At 41.5% G+C, this 21,505-nt stretch overlaps 2 protein-coding genes across 3 annotated transcripts in view; one reads left to right on the top strand and one right to left on the bottom strand.

Moving 5' to 3' along the window:
- The window catches only part of LOC143458786 (protein SPMIP7-like), a 124,118-nt gene that overhangs the window by 30,035 nt on the left and 72,578 nt on the right, over positions 1 to 21,505 (top strand). The gene's annotated exons all lie outside the window — the stretch shown is intronic.
- LOC143461320 (A disintegrin and metalloproteinase with thrombospondin motifs 6-like) lies at positions 480 to 16,670 on the bottom strand. Of its 2 annotated transcripts, none has more exons than XM_076959208.1 (21): positions 16,223 to 16,670; positions 14,544 to 15,004; positions 14,194 to 14,413; positions 13,736 to 14,124; positions 13,551 to 13,634; positions 11,195 to 11,334; positions 9,045 to 9,088; positions 8,014 to 8,119; positions 6,928 to 7,074; positions 6,683 to 6,824; positions 6,151 to 6,261; positions 5,812 to 6,021; positions 5,631 to 5,730; positions 4,771 to 4,907; positions 4,537 to 4,660; positions 3,289 to 3,372; positions 2,958 to 3,121; positions 2,566 to 2,834; positions 2,218 to 2,422; positions 1,875 to 2,051; positions 480 to 1,629 (listed from the first exon to the last, which is right to left on the bottom strand). In XM_076959208.1, exons 1-21 carry the CDS (start codon positions 16,305 to 16,307, stop codon positions 1,366 to 1,368), a joined length of 3,663 nt encoding a protein of 1,220 aa, XP_076815323.1. In that variant the 5' UTR covers positions 16,308 to 16,670; the 3' UTR covers positions 480 to 1,365. The 2 variants fall into 2 exon arrangements, with proteins under 2 accessions (XP_076815323.1, XP_076815322.1); XM_076959207.1 differs by lacking the exon at positions 5,631 to 5,730 and adding an exon at positions 5,043 to 5,148 and having other exon boundaries at positions 16,223 to 16,669.

The following is a 21,505-nucleotide window of genomic DNA, read 5'->3' as shown; positions in this document are numbered from 1 at the left end:
CAGCAAAAAAGTTTTTGTATCCCTATTTTTATTTAAGTTAGCCTATGCCCTATATGTTATTGATTTCTTAAACCTAGAATTTACGCAAGTTTTGATGAACTATTTCTTAAAACTTATATTAACTGCTGATTGTAACAAGAAAAAATGAGCTATAACTCAAACGGATAAGAATCAAAAGACTATTTATCGTCGTTACTTCATGTTGTTTTACCGCTAGATGTCAGCAAAAGTAAAGTTAAAAGTTAAAACTGTATCACAGCGTGTCGAATGTCTCAAAAAACAAATAGGTAATTGAAAAGGTTTGGTAGTCCAACTGCAATTTCTTAACTTTTGCTACGTAAGATTCTAAATTTCGAAGACAGCAAAGACGCTAAGTCGTAAGTCTCTCACTGCTGTATGAAGAACCAGGCTGTAGTTTACTTTGCACTGAAACTCCTAAAATTCGCTTTCTCGACGCCAAATATGTTAGACGCGCAAAATTGATTTGTCGCTTTAATTTATTTGAAAATCTAACTAAATCATGTCATAAAATTGTACCGTTCATGGAACACTTTCAAGATTCGGAATAATCAACACAAAAATGCGTGAAATTTCTAAGGACGAAATACGAAACGAACTTTCATGTAAGTCAAAACGACGAGCTTCTGTGTAAATACGTTAAACTCTTCAAACACGAATGATGGAGTTGAGATTAGTTGATGACCAGAACTGCACAGCAGCGTCAGGTCAAACCTGGGCGATAATCCACAAAGAGCTTTTGTAAAAATCGGATTAAGCTTAGCTGAAAGCATGGTTGGTTCGTTTATAAAGCTTTATAAAAGCGAAGCAAAAACAGAAACTTACGAAAATAAAAAAAATATTAGAATAAATAGCGATAAAAGTTACAACAATTTCACGATACAACGGAAACGAATTTTCTGCGTTCAATTAAAAATATGAAATTTGACAAAAACGTTATATGAAAATAAGTGCCGATTAAAAACACAAGTGTTTCCAAATCAACAATAAAATTTTACAAAAAATAACGGCGTGCATTGAGTGAGTTATTATGCTGCTTCGTGTTACAACTTGCTTGTATATAAATTACGGCGGAATCGCACAAAGCTCAATTGTACAGCAGATAACCGTCCCGTGGCCTCTCCTTCCCTCCGCACACGGGCGCTCTCCTGCTCTTCAACGCTATCGAGGTTAGTCTTTAAGAAGCTGATTAGAAAGCTGTCTTACTCGCGCATGCGCAGTCGTGGGCATGCCAGCATCCCACGTTGCGTATCGTCCGTAATGGCGGCTCTGGTAGTCCCACTTGTCATGGATCCGACAAGATGGTCAGGGTGAGGTAGCGAAGCGGACTCGCGGATTCGGAGCATTTCACGCTTTCTTCCCGGAGCACGTTCCGCAGCACATCTTGCGGAAGTAAGCGCGATGACAGAATTTATATTTGAGGACAAGGCGGCAATAGTCGACTTTCGGGTCGTCCTCGCAAGGTTCCGACGAAGGCGGACGTGCACACGGTGTCTCGCAGGCCAAGATTGACCGTGGTTTGTGAGATGTGCAGTCATTGGATGGTCGTTTATCAGGCGTCATGCATGCGACCCTTCGTCTCTTTTGTCCTCTTCCACATTGGGCGGAACACTGAAGAAACGGAGAAAGATTTTTAACGATCACGGAATGAAAACGATCACAGAAAAATGAGCGCTGATGTGTTTTGCATTTCGCTTTTGTATTTCACAACAAGTAAAAATGAAAACAACGACGCAATCAGAGAACGTCTTAAATCGAACTTGATAATTAATGAACTTTCGGAAACCAAGACAAGATGAATTAACTGATCAATAGCATTAGTAAAGATTATTTTAGGTAACAACAATTCAACCAACCTGGCTCCATTGGCTGACCATCCATCGAGCAGTGGGACAGGGACCGTTATTACATCGCATTCTGGTTGATGGTTTCTGTAAAGCGTCACAGACGTCGTCGTCGTAATTTATCCTCCTGTCGCTCGACATGCAGGTGACGTCACGCGTTTTGTGGCCAGGACCGCATCTTGGTTTGCACTGTAAAAAAGAACCGAATTACTTCGAGATCGTTCTTAACTTTGAACCGTTTTCAGTTAAAGAAACGCGAAATCTTATCATTTCCATCCCCGATGGTTTCGTAATCGCGCCTCTGTAAATTATAACTATTTCTACGTCCGGTAATTCCGCTAATTAGGTCACTTACCGATGACCACTGCCCGGCGTCCCACTGAGGTGGGCAGACGTCCGTGTTGCAGGACTCGCTTGCTGGTGGGCGTCTGTCCGTGCAATAGCGGCGGTGGACCACCTCGTCCTCGGTCTGACTGATTTTTCTCATACACATCACATTTCTTGTGCGGTGGCCACCTCCGCAAGTTCTACTGCATTCTGACCAATAACCAGTTGACCACCTGTACGAATGGAGGAGATGACTTAAATGAGGACACGATATTGCTCAACAAACTTTACATTATTCTGCTCTAAACATTGCTGTTAGTTTCTACAGCAGTGTTTCGAAGAACGTTTCTGCTACACAGTCTGAATTCGCACTTACGTTGGCGGGCAAGGTTCAGCGTTACAGGATTGCTCGTGCTCAACAGGCATGGTTTCCACAGCACAGTAGCTATGAGATACAACCGTATCGTCGTCAACCCGGCGGCATATAACCGGTCTCTTCTGGGTACCGCCGGCACAGGAGGCGGTGCAGGGAGTCCAGTCTCCGTGATCCCATAAAAAGGCGGACTCGGTATCGCCGCTGCCGTGTCGCTCGATAGGGACGTTGTATTCGTACCTAATTCCCCGGTTCGGTTCTTGAAGAAGCACCTACAAAAAGGTCAAAGGTTAAGCGTCTTGCCGGCCGTCTTTGAAAATCATGTTTACACAAAACAAAACGTTTTTTAACTAAATCCTTTCCCAACTGTTTTCGAGAAGCAAACGTAAACTTACCGTGATGACGAGATCTTCGGAGGTCGGGCCCAGTGCTTGGAGCGATTCTGGTTCCTTAGTCGGACGTTTATAGGAGAACGTTGTTCCGGCAATCTTCAGCTTACGAGGCCAGTCGATTGTGTAATTGCCATTGATGTAATTGACTCCTTTTATGTTTCCCAAAGCTAAGAATTTATAAATTGTTAAAACCAAGAGACAATTTCATACAACAAAATGGTGCATACCCCTAATAACTTTTTTTTTTGCCGGTAAAGAGAATGTTTAAAAAAAGGAACGGCGACTTGAATATAAAGGTTAAATAAGCAACCATGAAGATAAGTACGGCACTTACCGATATAGTTCAACTTCGATCTTTCCACTTCTTCAATAAATATATTTACAGAGCCTTTCGGTATGACCGCGACGTGGTGATACACTGCAACGAACAAAGAACGACTTTTACTAAAAAAGCGGTTGATTATAATTTGCGGGTAATGCATGAAACAGGCTCAGACAAACGCCGATGTCATCAAAGATAAACAAGTTGAAAGGTAAAAGGTGTAAAATTACTACCGTCTCGTGTCGAACCCAAGTCGTAAGGACTTTGGAGATAGGCGCGGTGCCTGGTTATGCGAAATAATTTTATCTGATTCATTTTTTCGGTTCTTTGATTTTTCTCCAACCCAGCGACGTCTTCAATCACGAGATAACGTCATCGGTTATAAGTGCCCCCTCATTACAATGCATTTGGTACACCACAATTAACAGACTGACTGTCTGCAATACCTGACGTCATTCATAAGTTTCGCAGATTTTCGGCGACTTTTTGCAAACTTTTCCCGCTCTTTGGCTTCAAAGTCGTCAGATAAGAATAAGATAAAGACCTCGAATGAAGTGAAATGACATTTCGCAGGGCGGCCAATTAGGCCATTTTCTTTGCGTTTTTAAGCGTGACGTTTGGTTTAAAATTCTTAGGCAATTAGGCCGATTACCGCATCGGGGTCAAGTTTTATCTGGAAGCATCAAGGACAGTCGAGTTCCGGTAACAACAATGACATCATCGTTTCGAAAACGTCAAGATTAATCGTTCCTCTGTTTTGGGTCAAAGCAAGCAGGCAAGCTAAACCCTAAGAACCGTCTTAAATCTTTTTAACAGGCGCGTTTACTTTATGTGCAAGACAAACGACCATTGTTATCGAAGGTGCAAGTCACGCGTGCCGCTCTTTGTTTAGAAATTACGTAGCTTTCGATTATTTCTTTCATCCTCACGAACCGACGAAAATCAGAGACAGCATTTCAGGCGCCCAGGTGGTTCGCGTTATTTCCCGTGTCAATGCGGCTTTTAAAGCGAAACGAGTGAGAAGCCGTTCTGCAAATTCGTCCAGTTTAGTTTGCTCAAGCAAATTGATTGTTTTAGAAAGATCGCCGCGTAAAAGTTTTTGCGTTAAATCACTGACACTTTGACAAAGCAAACGAATGAAAAGAACTGAAACCGTCAGCACTGCATAGGAACGTCGCCAGTAGTAGGCCTAGCATGCGGGCTAAGATCAAACAATTTCAAAATCACTTTAATCAAGAGGAGAATAAAAAAGCAACTTACATCCGTGCATAACCGGCAGGTTAAAAACTCCCATCTCCGTGTGGCAGGTGCTTCCGTCGCCTCCGCAAACTCTGCATTTGTCTTCTACTGCCTTTGAATGGAGGACGTTGTCGCATCCGACATGCTAAAGAAAAAGGAGCATTACTTATGTTGTGATTATTTTATAGAAGCCGTAAATACTAGAGATATAATTCCTGTAAATAAAGAACACGAGAAATGACGCAGAATACTTACGTGGCATTCTCCTTTGATGCAAATATCGAGTGAATCCGCAAAACATCGGGTTCCGTCTATAACCGCAGAAGCCCGCTCCGTATAAAAATTGTATCCCTGGGCCAGGCAGTTCAGGGCACAAGGCTTCACTTGTCTACCTGTGGATTGGGCAAGAAAGAATGCTATCAAGGACATTTATGACGTAATAAGAGCTTTTGTTTGTTGTTTTATTCACATGCACGGTCTCCGAAAATGTTACAGAAGAATCAAGAAAAAGCGGAACAGGTTTTTACCTTCGCCAACGTACGGAACCCAGTTGTAGTATTTTCCGCGGAAAGGTTCGTTGTCAAGTCGGGCGCACTGTTCGTGGCGGAAATCGGTTTGCGGATCAGGACAGGACTGCAAGAGGTGTGAAAATTAGCGATCGTGATAGAACGCGATTTGTAAAACTTACAAATACGCGATGGTCACAGCTGGCAAGAAGGAAGGTTATTATTTGCCCATAGGCAAATAATTGAAGCGTAAAAATGAATTTTCAAGTCGGTCCGATTGGACAGCTGAATGATCAGGAGACAGACATATGATGCTGACCCAAACCGCGCAGTGATCATTCAACAGCTCAATACTTGGCGGCAGCTAATTGCAAGAATCTCAAAAATCGGTGAAAATCACGTTTATTCACATTCCGTCACCATTTCATCTACCTCGAGAGGGCCAAGAATGAACAATAATAAGGTGAAAGAGAAATCGAAAGCTTAAATAACGGTGCCACCTGAGAAGAACGCAGAGAAAACCAGGCCGCCATAATTTCCAAAATTATGACGAAAAAGAAAAAGCCTAGGCACAAAAAATAATCCCATCAACCCTTCAAAAAAACCTACCCCTCTTAGAAGGGACCCATTTGTAATAATGCCCTCGAAAGCCGATAAAATTGGTGCGGGCGCATTGTTGGCGGCGGAAATTTCGTCTACGCGGACATTTCTAATCGATGAAGAAGTAGAAAGCCAGCTGTGATGATCGCATCTTGGAAGATTACAATTTCTTCATCCACAAGACACTTACCCCTGTATTGCAAATCTTGTACCGCATCCTTTCCCCGATGCAGTATTTTCCTCCGTGCTCCGGAGCGGGGTTATCGCAGCTCCGCGAGGAGGAACTCGCTCCGCTTCCGCATGATCTAGAACATTCTGACCACGCCGACCAATCTCCCCACGATCCGTCCACGGCTTGGGGCCGGTAACCGAACGGGACACAACCACCCCGGTAGCACCACTGTAAACAATATTTAACTCATGAAAAGGCGCTGTGGCTATTTCTCGCGCTACAGATAACCTTTGATGAGATGATAAATCGGTTTTCTACGTCAGAATACTTCTGTTTATTACGTACTAATTGACTTACCCCTTTCGACATGTCGTCTGTGACGTTGCACGTTGTGCCCTCTGCGGCGGGTATGCTGTTGGTGACGCACTGATCGTTCTTACTTAAACACCACAGATCCCGGCACACATCCTATAATGACATCACAGTGAAAGATTGTCGCGCAACAATCGAATATTGTTATAACATGCATAACACAGGTGTTCGTTACGTTACGCCCATAAACATATTCCATTCAATAGAGAGACTTATTGTCAAGAGCGGTAGCCCGAGGCAGCCATTATAGGGCGTAGGCGATAAACGGCACCTAAATATCGTTTCGGTTGTGGGTTATATCTTTGGAGAACGTCAAGTTATGAATTTAAATTCTTTTACATTCGGTTGTGAGAAGGCTTTTTCATGTCGGGTTCTATTTTAACACCGTATAGAAATATTCCACGAATCGCTTTACGATTTCGTCCAACAAAGACATACGCGCACAATGAAGTAAGCCAATGTCTGACCCAATAGTGCCTCAAACCGATGTCACTTATTAACACGTCACTCAACTCACCCCAATTTTGCAATGACGTGATTGGGCTCCGTATTGGAATCTGCATTGTTCGTCGGCGTCGTGCATCTGTCCCGGCATTTCTTCGGGAAACGAGAAATCCCGAAGCGGGGGAACGTCGAGAAGACAATGTCCGGAACCAGAACTACAAGAAAAATGAAACAGATAAAAAAATAATTCAACAATTATGAAGGATTACGAGCTTTTTAATAAGTTGTACAGATAAATTATAAAGTTATTACACTCACTCTAAAAAGTCGGTGATGTATTGTTTTGAACAGCCTGACCAAGAAAACGGGCTCGCATTTTTCGTCAGCTGGGCCGCCATAATCTGCGACGGTTCGCCGTTTTTCGGGCCACAGTCATTACGAGTGCCATCGTGTTGCATTCCAAAACTGCAAAAAAAAACAAATTCCTGTTTGTCGGGGTTTTTACGAAACCTGAAAGCGATGTCTTCAAAAACTATAGCAATCGTAAGTTACTTGGTTTGGTTGTAAAAACAGGTCTTGAACCCATGTGTAGGAGTGAAAAGAAAACGGTAACTTTAGTAGAAAGCTAACAAAACTCTGCTGCTAATCTCCTAAGACAGTGTGTGTGGTAAGGTTGAAGTCCCATTTAGTTGTTTATGCTGATAACAGAAATCATTTCTAGGCTTTGGCGCCAGTTCAAACGCTATTAATGCGACCTAGTTAGGCAACGTTGAAATCGTAATTAAATCGAGATTCGCAAAAACAAAAAAATTACTAGGAAGTTTGGCATTTGCCGAGGGCGGAAAATTAGGAATTGATAAATGACAACTAGTACGTACGCCCCTTGATATATCTTTTCTCAATACCAAACGTAATCTACAGCACAACCGACGCATTAGCACACAGAGAAGTTGATGAAAACAGCGAAAATAAAATTAGTCCAAATCCATATAAAGTTTAAGATATTTTAACGTCGTTATGTACTTGTCAACTACTTATTAATATGATTCGATCGAAAAACGCTGGTTAAAGGATTCCACTGGCGAAGTACTTAAGTAAATAAGATTTTAGGCGACACAAAGCTCTAAAAAATTGTCTGAAGCATTCCTCGGCCGTCTACAAATAAGAAAAACAGCATGTCTGTACAGCGAAACCAGCTATTATGATAGGAAGCGTGCAGCTCTTAACGCAGTAATTAGACGCTGGTTCGCGCTAAATTGGCACCAACAAAACATCTCAGAATTTTCGCGTTTCACCAAAAAGGAAGCCAGCGAAATATCTCGAGTTCGCTTTAAGCCGATAAATTCTCAGCACTTAAACACATCCGATTAATACGTTTATAAATAAATCGAAGAAACTTCTTACTTGTGACCGATTTCGTGAGCGATTGTGAAAGCCGAGGCCAGGCCGATATCTTCATTGATGCTGCAGCTTCGTTCGGTCTCGCACATCCCGGCTACAGGAGCAAGGCCTGCAAATTGTAAAGAAACGTCATAAAATTCTTTGTTACGTATACTCGACGTTTTCATTTAAGCAACCAACGTGAAGAACGTGAGCATACAAAAGGCTTACGATAAATCAATTCAAGTTACGGCGGCTGAAATAGGTCGTTGCACTGGACTTTTAATTGTTCGCAAGTGCAAATAGCGTCAATTCGAATGGCAGCACGCGCTTTCTTTATGTAGAACTAGCAGAAATTGTTCAGAGCATTTCGGATCTAGTCATTACCAATTCATGGGGTAAACAAACGACGCCCGTCCGGTTTAGACAATGTAAAAAGACCAACGCTGACTATTGCAAACATACCTGAAGTCTCTTCATGAAATGTAAGAGATTAAAAATCAAATTTAGCAGACAGCCTGAACGCCCAAAACGCCGACATAGAAGCAGGCGGGGAAATTTACTGAAGACATCAACGTGAAACGTTCAGACTGCGGTCCTAGCACTGGAAACCCACGCGATGAATATTATTACCAACGGGAGCGATTTAATTCGGGATTTTATTTCCAATTATTTTTCTTTAATATTTTGCCCCGATCCTCAGAGCGTTGGTAGGTCAAATGCTGAACACTTCTCCAAGGTTACGGAATTATGCTTTGGAAGTGACGTCATATCAAGGGCGATCTCGCAAATGACAAAGGGGGACACACGTTCCGAAAGCTAAATCCTAATAACACAGGACTTCGATACCATAACATCTAAGTCTTTCTAAGTGGTCGCACTCTGTGAGACAATTTCCTGGCTTGTTTTTTCCCAGGGTAAGCCGAAGGCCCCTAAATTAGACCTATCTTGCACAAATAACAGGTCAAACGAGATGTAAGGTGTGAGCCGGTATTATTACCCCGAGACTGGGAGTTGAATGCAATAAGAAAAAAGACAAAACTCACAAAACTTACCAAGTGTTCCGCAAGGCTCGTTCAAGTAGGTGCAAATGTCAAATCTGAAAAATAGACGATATTCATAAAGATATTAAACATAGAACCACTAAAAAAATAGTTTAACAATTGTGTTTTTTTATATTAACCCTATACACAGTAAACCGATAATTCGATAACTTAAAAGGTTGTTTCGTAACGAAACGGCAAAACCCTCTTAATTAATTGTGACAATCCATGTGCGTAATTTATGCGATTATTCCATCATAAAGCGGATTATGTTGAAATGATACTTCAGCGCCAATGAAACATCCCCTGACGAAAACGAGGCGATATTTTGTCGAATTCCACGTGGAATTAGATTCCTTACAATGGATAGCTCGAAGCATTCCAGAGAATAAATCACTCGACAATGAATGAAAGCACTTCAACTTTGATCCTGACACTTCAAACGCTTCTAAACTTAAAATTCATTCGGGAGCAAAACCGCCGCTGATCGTAAAACGAAAACTACACGGATAAAATTTTTGATCCTAATCTCTTTTTCCAAGGAAGAGTTTTTTCATCGCAAAATTCATAACGAACTAATTCTTTGAAAACGTGCTTGCGTTTTCTTTGCAGACCCCAGTGGATAACAAGGGCCGCATTTCTTTATTATGACGCTTAAATACCCTTATTATGACTCAATAAAACTTTGTCAACAAGGCACTTGACGTGAATAAGACCAGACTTCTCTGCCAATCAAAGGCACGTGTCGTTTATTGCGTATTGACATGTCATAATTAGACCAAAGGCATTTCAAAGTGATCTAAGTAAGGTCAAGAGGCTAAGCAGTGTACACAAACCCACAAAACTCTGAAATAAGCCTTGAGACGCATTTTTATCGGTGCTGTAAAAAAAGGCGTCTAAGGAATTGTGGAAACAGTGATCTGACGAAATCTTCCGCGAGTGTTGAACTTAAGTTGGTAAAACGTCAATTCGGAAATAAAGTTAGATTCAGAGAAACAACAGGTCCAAATTTAAGTTCGCTTGTCGTTTTATTTACAAAATAGGGATGGCGTTTGCTGTGAGGATTTCCAGCTAATTTCCTCCACAGGGTTTGCCAAATTAAATTCAATCAACTTCTCTTGAAGCATAAAATTGTGGTATTGTTGTCGCCAATCAGAAACTTCCAAAGGCTAAGCTAAACGATAAAAAATTGAAACAAACCGTTGATTCCGCCAACAAAGCTGACAAACCTCCCACAAACAGCACCGGTAATTCGACGGTTTTAGGATCACAAAACAGGCGTAACCGTCACTTTACTATCCGTGTAGGCCAGGCTTAAACTTCAGCACCTAACATTGATGTTCAATGTACGCGAATAAATAAGACGCTGAACGTACGAGGTGCCAGGTTGTGAGGAAAAGCGTCCTGTTATTTTGCTGGTAATATTAGGCATTACGTAAGCTCGTTTGAACGTAATAATGGGCTTTGTGAGGGAACAAATGGGGAAGCAGTGAGCCGTGTGTAAGATCAAAGAGATTTTTCGGCAACAGAAAAGAAAACCAGTCAGTTTTCGTTCATTACGTGATGTGCTACTGACAGACTGAGAACACTGTCTACGCTTTTGAAACACTGAAAAGGCGATTTTTTTATAGATCAACGGCAATGCAAAGGCGGATCGAAAAAATCACCTTGCTCAATGCTGTATAACTTTGTACAGTCAGACATTTCAGCGAAAACTCGAAGACATACACGCGTCTACCATCAGTGTGGCCACTAAACTGTGACGTCGTAGACTCATATATCTACTTAAACGTGATGGAAACATCAAATTATCAAGTCTAATTCTAACGGCATACATAAATCAGCACTCTTAGTAGAAACTTAGACAAACATTACTGTCGCCAAATCGAAAAACTTCCCTTGTGCAAGAACCGTGAATAAACAATATCTCATGTCCGTCGCAAAACATTCTTGTTCAAACAAAAGTCATATTTATGTTGCCCGTTTAATTAGTTTGGCAAATATAAGTCAAACTTGTTCAAAAGAGGAAAGTGTTCTTGCAACACAATGTAAGCGCAAGTACCGTAACAAATAAAGTTGGATTGTGACGGTAAACAAACGGCTTTATAACTATGAATGACTTCCACACGACAGATAGGTTCAATAAACCAGAGTTTACTTACCCTGTAATCAAGACGGCATTATCATGATGAGCCAAGCCACTTTCGCTGGCAGCGCTGGTGCCATTAATGTTAATTCCAGATTGCCATCTGCAGAAGCTATTGAGGGTCTGGTCACCGTGATGGCTGATTTGTAAATCAGGCTACAAACAAATCAGGTCGAATCACTTACAAAGTTATAACGCATAGGCAGTTTTGCAACTACTTTTGTGTGCCACAGCCCAAATATGCCATTAATTCCGTAGCAGCGTGAGAAAAGTAAGTAATTCAACACGAAAAATTCACTTAAATTACAATTCCCATGGGGTGGCGTATACACTCGCTACTTGCAAACGTGTTCAAGTGATTGAAATGTCGTCAAGGCAGAACAAAATTTCAAGTGCAGAAGCCAGTAATCACGCAGGCAAATATAATTCCCCTGTCTCATGTTCACGTGTGAAGGAATGCGAGTTAGTTCTACGCCGTAAACAGACACTTGTCGAATTGTGGGCGCTTAAGCTGGCTAAATCATTTAAACCGGGAGATTCGGGCCAGAACTATTAGCTTCCATGTTACTTATGTTTAAATAATCAGGCAAGTGCGTAAATGAGTGCACCTGTGTGTTCTAATCTATCACAGTGACAGGGGACACGTAACGGACCTACCCCAGCAAGTTCACCTTCCAGTTTGTATACCCAGTTCCAACGCCACGCCACTTGACTGGATGTCAATGGTGACACGCGTTAATTCAGCGTGGGTTACAGAAAGGTTGCTACACGAGGTACAGGCTGTGGCCAAATCGTATCGTGTTACTGTTACATCAGATACGCACGTTATGACAAAGCCCGTGGGAAATGTACAAGTCCAAAGAGTACTGATTGCACGATAAAGCCTTGCCTACTACAAGGCTGCTGATACAAGGATAACTAATGTAGCGTGTTCGTTTGATGAGTAAGAACACCAGTGCGGTTAGAGCCTCTTTGGACTAATTTAAGAAGCCCAGGAGCGGAAACTGGAGACTTGGAAAGATGAAAGAAAAAGAAGTGTTGACCGAAAACGAAGATTTGCTTATCAAGTAAATGATGTTACTTCGAGGCTAAGCTTTAGGAATGGGTGGGTTACCGGGTATAGCCTATCTCACTTTCCATGGCGACTTCCCCAGTGACAAACTTTAGTCTTATCTTACCGGCATAGTCATCAATATAGGCGCTAGAATCATTTGCAGACTTTCCATGCTAACCGCAATTTTACGCCATAGCTCGGCAAACTGAAATGTGTGTCGTCTTTTTTGTACAACATAAAACAAGTCGCAGTGAGGCTTAGCCAACTATATTGTACCTCAGAGCGCTATGTAAAGACATCTTAACGCGCTTTAATCCCTACAAGTGAAATTAACATCATCTGCCCATACTTAGAGCAAGCCCTCTGGCTCTACCACGTCCAAATAATTTTAATTGAGATAGTTAATGAATTAATGATCGAGACACAAGTACCAAAGTCTTCGACAACTGTGGAGAAAGTAGTTTAAAACCGATTATTGGTTTGAATACGCCTTCAAATGGTTCCATTTAACGCCCTTTCTCCGCACCAGATCATAACAATGAACACTGATGATGTAACAATAACAACAAAATGCAGCAAACGCGGCAGCCTAAAAATTCATCAAATATGGCGTATTCGCCAAATGAACTTTATTTAACGATGGCTGCTTTATTGAAACGCTTTATTAATAAGATTGGTTTTTAGAGCGACGTTTTTGTTGATCACGTGAACCAAATTCCAAAAAATGTGTCACGGCCCAACGAGCAGTGTCTTAAGGTCATAATAGGGTAAACGGGTACGCGACCATATCACCATTCAAAAAAAACTTGCTTAAACATAACACGCAGACTGAAAAATTCATTGAAGATCGCACTTTAAAGGGGTCCCACTGAATTTGTATTCTGTGCACGATACAGTAGCAACGTTGCATCGCAGCAATTAGTGTGACCACAGTGAAAACTGAGGCCCGGTGCAATTTATTTACCTAACAACAGTTTCGAAGCGTGGAAATGGACTAATTGCTTGTCCATCTTCTCGTGTTACATGGACACAATCATCTAAATTGTGTCAAAATAGGGTCTATCTCACGCTATCGGGCAACTCCCGTTCACATCGGCTTGTCAAGCTTACACGCTGTGTGACTAATTTACAGGCCAATTTAAACATCTGTTGTCTGTTGCGCACGCCCGTGAAATGACAATGTTAAAAGGTAGCAACCCATGTGATGCGCCCAACCCTTGTCATGCCCCTGTACTTGATGTACGGTCTGTACAAATCGACAAATTCCGCCCAGTAACCTACTGTAAGTCATAACGTGCGGTCAGTATCAAAGCCTCACCTGGTCTTCGGTTAAGATGACAATCCGCGTCACAAGGATGTTTACCGGATTTCCAATACTGGCGTCGTGGTAAAGGTTGGCCACCTGAAGAGAAATACAAGCTTATCATGTACTGAGTTTGTCATGGAAGGTGCACTTGTGGTTAACCAAAGATTAGTATGACAGGGAACACTGAGGAGACTCACCACGTTCATGATTGTTAAAATGTATCTCTCCACTTCTTGTCGTCCATGGTAGCGCACCAAAGTCTTATCGGCTACAACCATGGTCTCCACGTGTCGCTCCAGACTCACTGATCGCCTCCTTCTAACGTTTTCCTGATCTGTGCTTCTTTTCTTCCGGTCCAGAGTCTCCTCCTTTTTCACTTGTGAGCGTCCGGCGCTCGTGCGATGATTTTTGGAGGATTTGTGGTGATGATGACGATGATGTTTGTGATGTTTTTTAGTCTTCTCCATATCCACGTCAAACTCGTCTTTCTGATCAACGTCTTCCTCTTTTTCTTCTTCACTCCTTTTTCGTGCAGACTCCCGCGGATCGACGCGCCACCAGGGCGTATCCTTCCCATTAACTTCATCTACATCAGAAAAGCATCATCAGCAATCCATCACAAAGGTTCAAAAGCTCATCAAAAACATGAACTCACCAGAGTATCCGCAATGTCCGAGGTCATCCTTGTCTTTCCGCCTCTCCTGAAGATGCTCCAGGGCGGATCTTTTGACGATGACGTGAGGATGCGAATCCTCCTCTTCATCCATATCGTCATGCAGCGATGAACGGGAGACATTTTCGGACTTGTTCGTTATGGAGTGATTCCAGAGAGGTTCAATGAAAAACATATCATCGTCTTTCAGGATAATTCCTTGCTGTTAAATAGAGATGAAGGCGTCAGCATCTCTAATCAACTACCAGTGCTTGTTTTATCAACCAAGTATCAATTCGATTTATGAAAATAGTGTCACAACGACGATTTGGGTTGCCTTGAAAACTACTTACCAGTCCGTTGCATAGACTAAGGGCAACTTTCGAGAAAGCGTCATGGTTGTGTATAACTCCTGTGTAGTGGCATTCCTCTACCATGCTGTGTCTTCCTGAAACCTTTCCTCCTCTTCCGAGCTCCTCCACCATAAAGTTCTTCGTAACCAACTTATAATTCCTTCTGAGATGGAGACGGGCTCCAGACAGAGGAGAACCATCTGAATGTCCGAGGTCAAAGAAGACTTCGTGATTTCCGTCCTCTGTCGCGGATGATGCATCGAGCTCATCCCTAACATCCCTGGGAGGAAGACTTCTCCTCTTACGGATCGTGCCGTCACTCAAATGATGGGAGAGAGCGTTTAGGGTCGCGAATTCGAGAAAATTTCCGCTCCTAGTTGTCCGGACGGGTCTGTGGGAGTGGACAATGGTATGTGAGTCTTGCGTGGACTTCAGGGCGTCCATCGTCCTCAGGAACATCTCTGAATAGTGAAAGGATTTTGCAATTAGTACCGGTAATCACTTTTTTTAAATTCTGAAAGTAAACAAAAAAGATGATCACAATTCAATGCAAGTTGCGGAACAAATCCAAACGCAAAATGAGAAGAAACATGGCCGGTAACAATTTCGGCTAAACATTTGTATTTGCAAATATTTCTCTTTGGACGGCCTTAACGAGGCCCAGAAACAGTTAGGAGGCTGATAAATACACTGGGGCTATGATAAAAGGCTTGCGCACTACTCGCGGTTAACATTACCAACAATTTACGTCACCCTACACAACTTCCAAGCGCTTTATGAGCGTCGGTATCTCTGTTTATTTTCTGCTTTAACCTGTAATTGAGCGTGCAAGATCAAAGGAATATCAAAATGCCGCAATTACGTCGCGAAAAAAACGCGTTATTTCCAAACCGTCTGCAGAACGAGCGCGTCCACAACAGAACAGTTGTGTTAGCTTATTATCATTGTTATTCGTGCTGAATTAGGCTAATTCGATTACTAGGTTAACTCAAATCTCACGAACGGTGTGAAAATAACGTTTGCAACCAGCAAATCATTCTGCTGGTTTCCGCCTTTTACGAGGCTGGCATTTTTCTGAACTGGAAAAGTAAACTGAACATAAGCCGTAAATTCGGCGAGATTAAACCGAAACCGAAGTAACGGCCGCAGAGCGATTGACAAGAAAACTTCAACAGGTGTAGCCAAGCTGGGCAATAAAACCTGGCCAAATCATTTATGTAAGGTCACTCAGCTTTGTGCCAGAGACTCCGGTATTCACGAAAATCAGTCACACAGTGAAATGATAGAGCTAATTCAATATTTGCGTTCTCAGCAAACGCAAAACGATTCGCTGCGTTCTGGCGTTGCGGTTTGAAACGAAATTAAAAAAGAAACCGACGAAAGACAGCCTTGAAAATTCCAGACCGAATAAATTCCATTAATGCGCGGTAGATAATACAGCTATGTATGGTTGTGGGCACATCGCAGCAAAATCACTTGTTCATAAAAGGAATAACATTTGAGAAAAAGCAAGGGCCAATAGTATTTGGTCTTAGTAAAGCCGCGGAACAAAGTATACTAACAACGTAGGCTTCTCAGTGCGACAGTTAATGCGATGATTACATTCAGAGTGAAGGCTCTGCAAGCAGACAACGCCTTGTGGTAGTGACGTAACAATCCATATGACAAAATACACTTACCCTGCCGACGTTCGACCAAGGACGAAGCCAAACACGATGTCCAAACGAAAACAAGAAGGGAGGAATAAATGCACCATGAAGCCATGATTGATATAAATAGAATTTCTTAAATAATTTTTTGACAAAAATAAATTATTAAAAGGGGGAAAGTCCCGGCTTCATAAATCCAGCCGCGAAACTTGCAGTCTTCTGTATTTGCTGCAGATTACCAAGATACCAGAGTACGGGGTAATGACGGAAAAGTTGTTGAAACCGACGATAAATCAAGTTAAAAACTGCCGGTTGCTGTCTGATGAAGTCCCGGGCGAGGCTTGTTCAAATATTCTCCGGCGCACAAAGTCGATATTCAGTCAAAGTTGTCTAATAATATTAACAGGTTTTTACTGTTATTAACGGTGTTACCTCGTCACCGTTCACCGTCGCTGTTCCTGAAAATAACATTTGATTTAGAATTTCATGCTGCTAGATAACCTGGCCGAGCTTAATCTATTTATTGCGCTCATAAAGCCAGCGTGATAACAAAAGGGTCTTTGTTAAGAGCACAAACGGCAAGTTCGTTATTAAGTATTTGGATAAGTCAAATAGCCTCGAACAACAAGCTCCTTGTTCGTCAGTTTTGCTAACCGTGGAAAACTTCCTAAAAAACATCAGTCTGTCACACGCAACACCTCGCTTGCTTACTTAAGACGTACGACTGCAAATTGTTCTAACTGACTATGCAATCAAATGTTGAGTGCTGAAATATAAATTAAATGTACAGTCCACTTTTCTTCCTTTCGGGTGCTTTATCGTGGGCGCTACCGTAGCCTACTGTCATCATAAGATAGTATAGTTGCGCCTTTGAGAAATTAAAGCCAAACTCGATTGCTTGCTTAAGCAGCGGCTTTTTTAAATGTCTTCCGTTCTGCGATTGTTTCGTCAAAATGGGCTTATTGTGCTCACAAACTACCCCTTTCTCTCTTTTCTGCTCTTTTTCTATTCTCGGCGGCCGTCTAAAGGTGATGCCAAAAGATTAAACGATAAAGGATTCATTGTCAGTGCCAAGTTTATACAAAGAATTGCAAATCCCTTACAAACAAAGACGTTTTGATCTAGAGTCGGCCACGTAGTTTAGTACAAAATTCGCCTGCTTAATCTTTTACGCTCGGTAAAACCTGCACGCGGGGTGTGCTCCGTTGACGCGCAAATTCACTGCTAAACCGTATGAACTACAAGGCGTTCGCAGTGTAAACAACGGGGGCATTGAAAAGCTGTAATTTGCGCCGGCACAAAAGACGTTTTTATTCATTAATAAAATCCGCTTTGACAAGTTTCAATAATCTCAGCCAGCTCGCTTTGCCGTAATTTATTACCCTAACACAAGAGTTTATTTGTCTTAAACATTGTCTTGGGTCAACTTTGATATCCAACATCGAGGAAAATAGACTGAATTCACCTGGACCGGATACTCAAAATCAGGGGAAACTTAACACAAGTTTCCCATGGAAAATAAATCCGATTGTCGCGTTATCCGCTAAGACGTCCACGCAAAAAACGCTAAATTAAAGTACTAGGCTATCTGCTATCTTGAAGATGTAAGCTCGACTAAACTTCCAGTTGGGTCATTGTCTGTGCCCATTATCACTGTTCTTTGATATGCTCAAAAAGGACAGTTAATCAACAGAGCCCTAGCTTTACATTTTCTGCGTGTGTAAGACTCGCCATAATCACTAGCATTATATTCTGTCTGCATTGGATTGTTGTACTCTATCGAGCTTGTGCGCATATTACCATTGTTTGGTCGGCTTTCATGACTGACTTCCCTTTCTGTCTTGGACGCCTTTATAAATAGTCGGCTGAACAGCGCGTTTTTTCGCCCAAGGCCTCAAAAAAACACTGAAACCGCAAACCTTTTTCCCTTTTTTTCGTCCGCGTGGCGGCGTGAGCACGCACTAAAAATAAACTTAACTTAACTACCGTTTCTAATGCATTACAAATCCCCTATTACTGCCGGTAACGTCTTCCTGTATTAAAGCAGTCTTTTTTGTTAATGTACGAGTAAGCTGCTTGCTTTTGTGAACGAGGTATGTTACGTCAGTAGGACGAGGCAAGCGAAAAGGTGAGACGACTTTTCGTCTATTCAACGCTGTAGTGGCGTAAAATTTTGCAAATATAACTCTCCAAATACGTTCAAAGTGCACACATATAGGTCCAACGACCATAATAGGGAGTCGAAGCAGGGGTCAGTGGTTGGGGATTTCAAACGCCCCGTTTGCCTTTAATACATTTAGGGGTTAGTTCGTGTGCCATAAAACGATTTTCTCCAAGGTAGCTTTGTGAAAATTCGTTCCTTGTCCATTAATAAAGTAAATACGCCCACAAACACAAACTGTTTGATTGCCAATGGTAAAACCAACTTCCGTCGGAAATATGTGACATGTTCGTCACGCTTCACTGCATGCATGAAGCATTAACCACGTGATTTCGTATAGGAAGTTTACTTTATGCTCCATAAAAGCGGTAATTTACGCTTGTCAGCCGATCGCGCTTTCTCAAACCCCAACGTAATTGCGTTCTACGGTACTATATAGACTAGAGGATAAACTTTACGTAGAGAGGAGTTCACATTGATAGGCGATGTTCTTAACTGAAACGCATTAAATATCGCTTCACAATGAGTGCACGGCGCGCAGTTCAAAACAAAACACCACTGTTGTCTTTTATTTATTGGTAATAATCGCATTAAATTTCCCAGACGGCCATTCCACAGAGCGAATTTCTCCCAATAAAATACATTGTTATTGCTGTTTTGAAACGCAAAACTGGCACGTGCGAATGCATCGCTTCTTGGAAAGAGGCAAAACAAAGTATTCATGAAGGCTCATTAATAAGGCTACATTGCCGGCATTGTTTCACTTCACAACCGATTATATAGTTAAAAATAACCGTTTATAAGCTTTTACAGCTTAGACTAGTCGGTAAGATGCGACGACGCCCAAATTGCAGTGTGTTTCGTGTAAATTTTGGGCTTCAGAGCAGGCTAGAGATTTTAGAGACGAACACTTCATCAGTAACATGTAACCACTGTACATATTTGGGAGGCCGGGGAAATCAAAAATCGAAACTACAGATCGGTTGCCATAGTGCGAATAACTTAGATGGCAGGACCACCGTGAAGGTTTTAGATAAATGGCAACAAATCGAATTTTTTGGATTAATTCAAGAACAAAAAAGGATGTCTGAAACGCCGTCGACCCTTGGTTTGAATTTACACGTTCAAACTAGTTTAATCCGGTTAAAAGAGCTTTTAAACTTGGTTTGTCGTCCTAGGATGACGTGCAATGTCCTATTATGAAGTAAAATAATGATCTTTTTACTGCGTCACCATACCATGGCAACCAAAACTGGTAAATCGGATGTCATTGTCCTTGTCATAATTTTCATGTCATGTGTGTTTATTTAACTTTTAAAACATACAGCAAACAAATTTTCAAGACACTCGATTATCTAAAAAGCTACCAATTGTTCGTGGTGAAGAAGCTGAAATTTAAGCGAAATATATCCGTGATATTGCCACAGTAAGCTTGCGTAAAGGAGGTCCGTGGGTGAGACAAAGGTATTTCTGTGCACAAGCAAGTTCGGTTAACCACCGGGTTTTAAGATTTAGAGCTAACCAAAACACAAAGGCCTCATTGCGTTCACATCTCACCCCACAGTAAAATGATGACGATACGCTTTCTATATATAGGTACATTACAAAATTCTCAAAACAAAAAAACGAAAGGAAATGTTGCGCACCAAAATTCATGTCCGCGGTTACAGCTTCATGATTGGAAGGCAAACATGAAAACAATCAAAAACGAATCTTGTCCGTCGTCTGATTATATAGCATGAGATAATATCCCATTCTTTTGTCACAATACCAAACCACAGGTGCCTCAAACCGCTTCACTCTGGTATAGCGTTCGTGTACTTGCCGTATTGCTCATTTCGCGGCCATGCTTATACCATGGGTTCGCCAAATCACTTTATTGTGTTTATGTCGCTTTCTATGACAGTCGCACGTTGATTATACGTCAGAAATACGTCATTACGATACAACCATGTGAATAAAACGAAGATAGCGGATCGTGATAGCGGGATGCTATGAACGATAGGGAGGACATAGACAAAGTTATGACAACGCTGAACCAAAACAATTGATTTCACCTGGGGCCCGAATTTTCCACGAGTTGCAACTTGTACAAAAACCTGTTTGTTTAGCAGATAAAAACAGCAAAACAAATTACGTATTCGATAAAAGCAGGTTGAAATGACTATCACGTAAAACTGTAAGGGAAATAGGGTTTGGTGATTTCGAAGACCCTTATATGATGTCACAGCTCCGAGGTGATTGGCAGCCGTTTTTCAGCAAATCTTTTTCCTTGACATTAGTCATAATGCAAGTCTAATAAATTTTCTGAGGTATAACAGAAGCCATTGTTTTAGCCTAACTTACTGCGGTATACGCTAATCGTAAATGTAACGCACATAGATCCAGCGATTTTACTCAAACAACTAAATATGGTCTTTAACGGGCTTTGGTTAAACCCCTCATCAAGATAGATTACAAGTAAAAGAGCTAATTGCAAATTTTTTTCTTAAACCAAGGCACACTCCAAAGCAACTACATCATCACACCAGACCTCACTCAACCTATGACTTCATTTCAGCGCTATGTAGTTTGTCTCCATTGCGTACAGCGTGTTTGCTTTCGGCTCTCAATCAAACTTAACCGGCGTTCCAGTGTGTGCAATTAGTGCTCGATAGCAACCAACTAGGAAGAAGAATCTACTATTATGTACCAGCTGATATGTGTGGTATGTTGTCATAAGCAGACTATGTAAATATTTTCTCTGGCCTGGATCAAGCTGCACGTACAACCATGTTCTAACAAAAACATTAAATCTCAGAATACGTTTAATGTGGAAAGAAAGATTTATTTATGAAAACATAAAATGTCAACAAACATTGCAGAAACAAAAAAATCTCCATGTAAACCTCGTTTTCAGAATTTTAAAATGATTTGTATGTATTAACTGCTATCTACAGTTAATGGTTAATTTAATTCTTGTACTTAACAGTTGGAGTTAAATAAACTCGGTGCGATTAAATCACAAAAACGAACAACTACATCTTTTGCTGTAGAACGTTCATGTATATATGGTTTTAAGGATGCCTACGATTACTTAATTACACACAAATATGTGACCAAGCTAACCCGCAAGAATACCAACATTCAAAACAAGAGAACACTTTTATAGT

The sequence above is a fragment of the Clavelina lepadiformis genome, chromosome 5 (genome assembly GCF_947623445.1).
Source record: "Clavelina lepadiformis chromosome 5, kaClaLepa1.1, whole genome shotgun sequence".
NCBI lineage: Eukaryota > Metazoa > Chordata > Ascidiacea > Aplousobranchia > Clavelinidae > Clavelina > Clavelina lepadiformis.
Note: the sequence above shows the minus strand (reverse complement) of the source record. Positions and strands in the feature narration are given on the sequence as shown.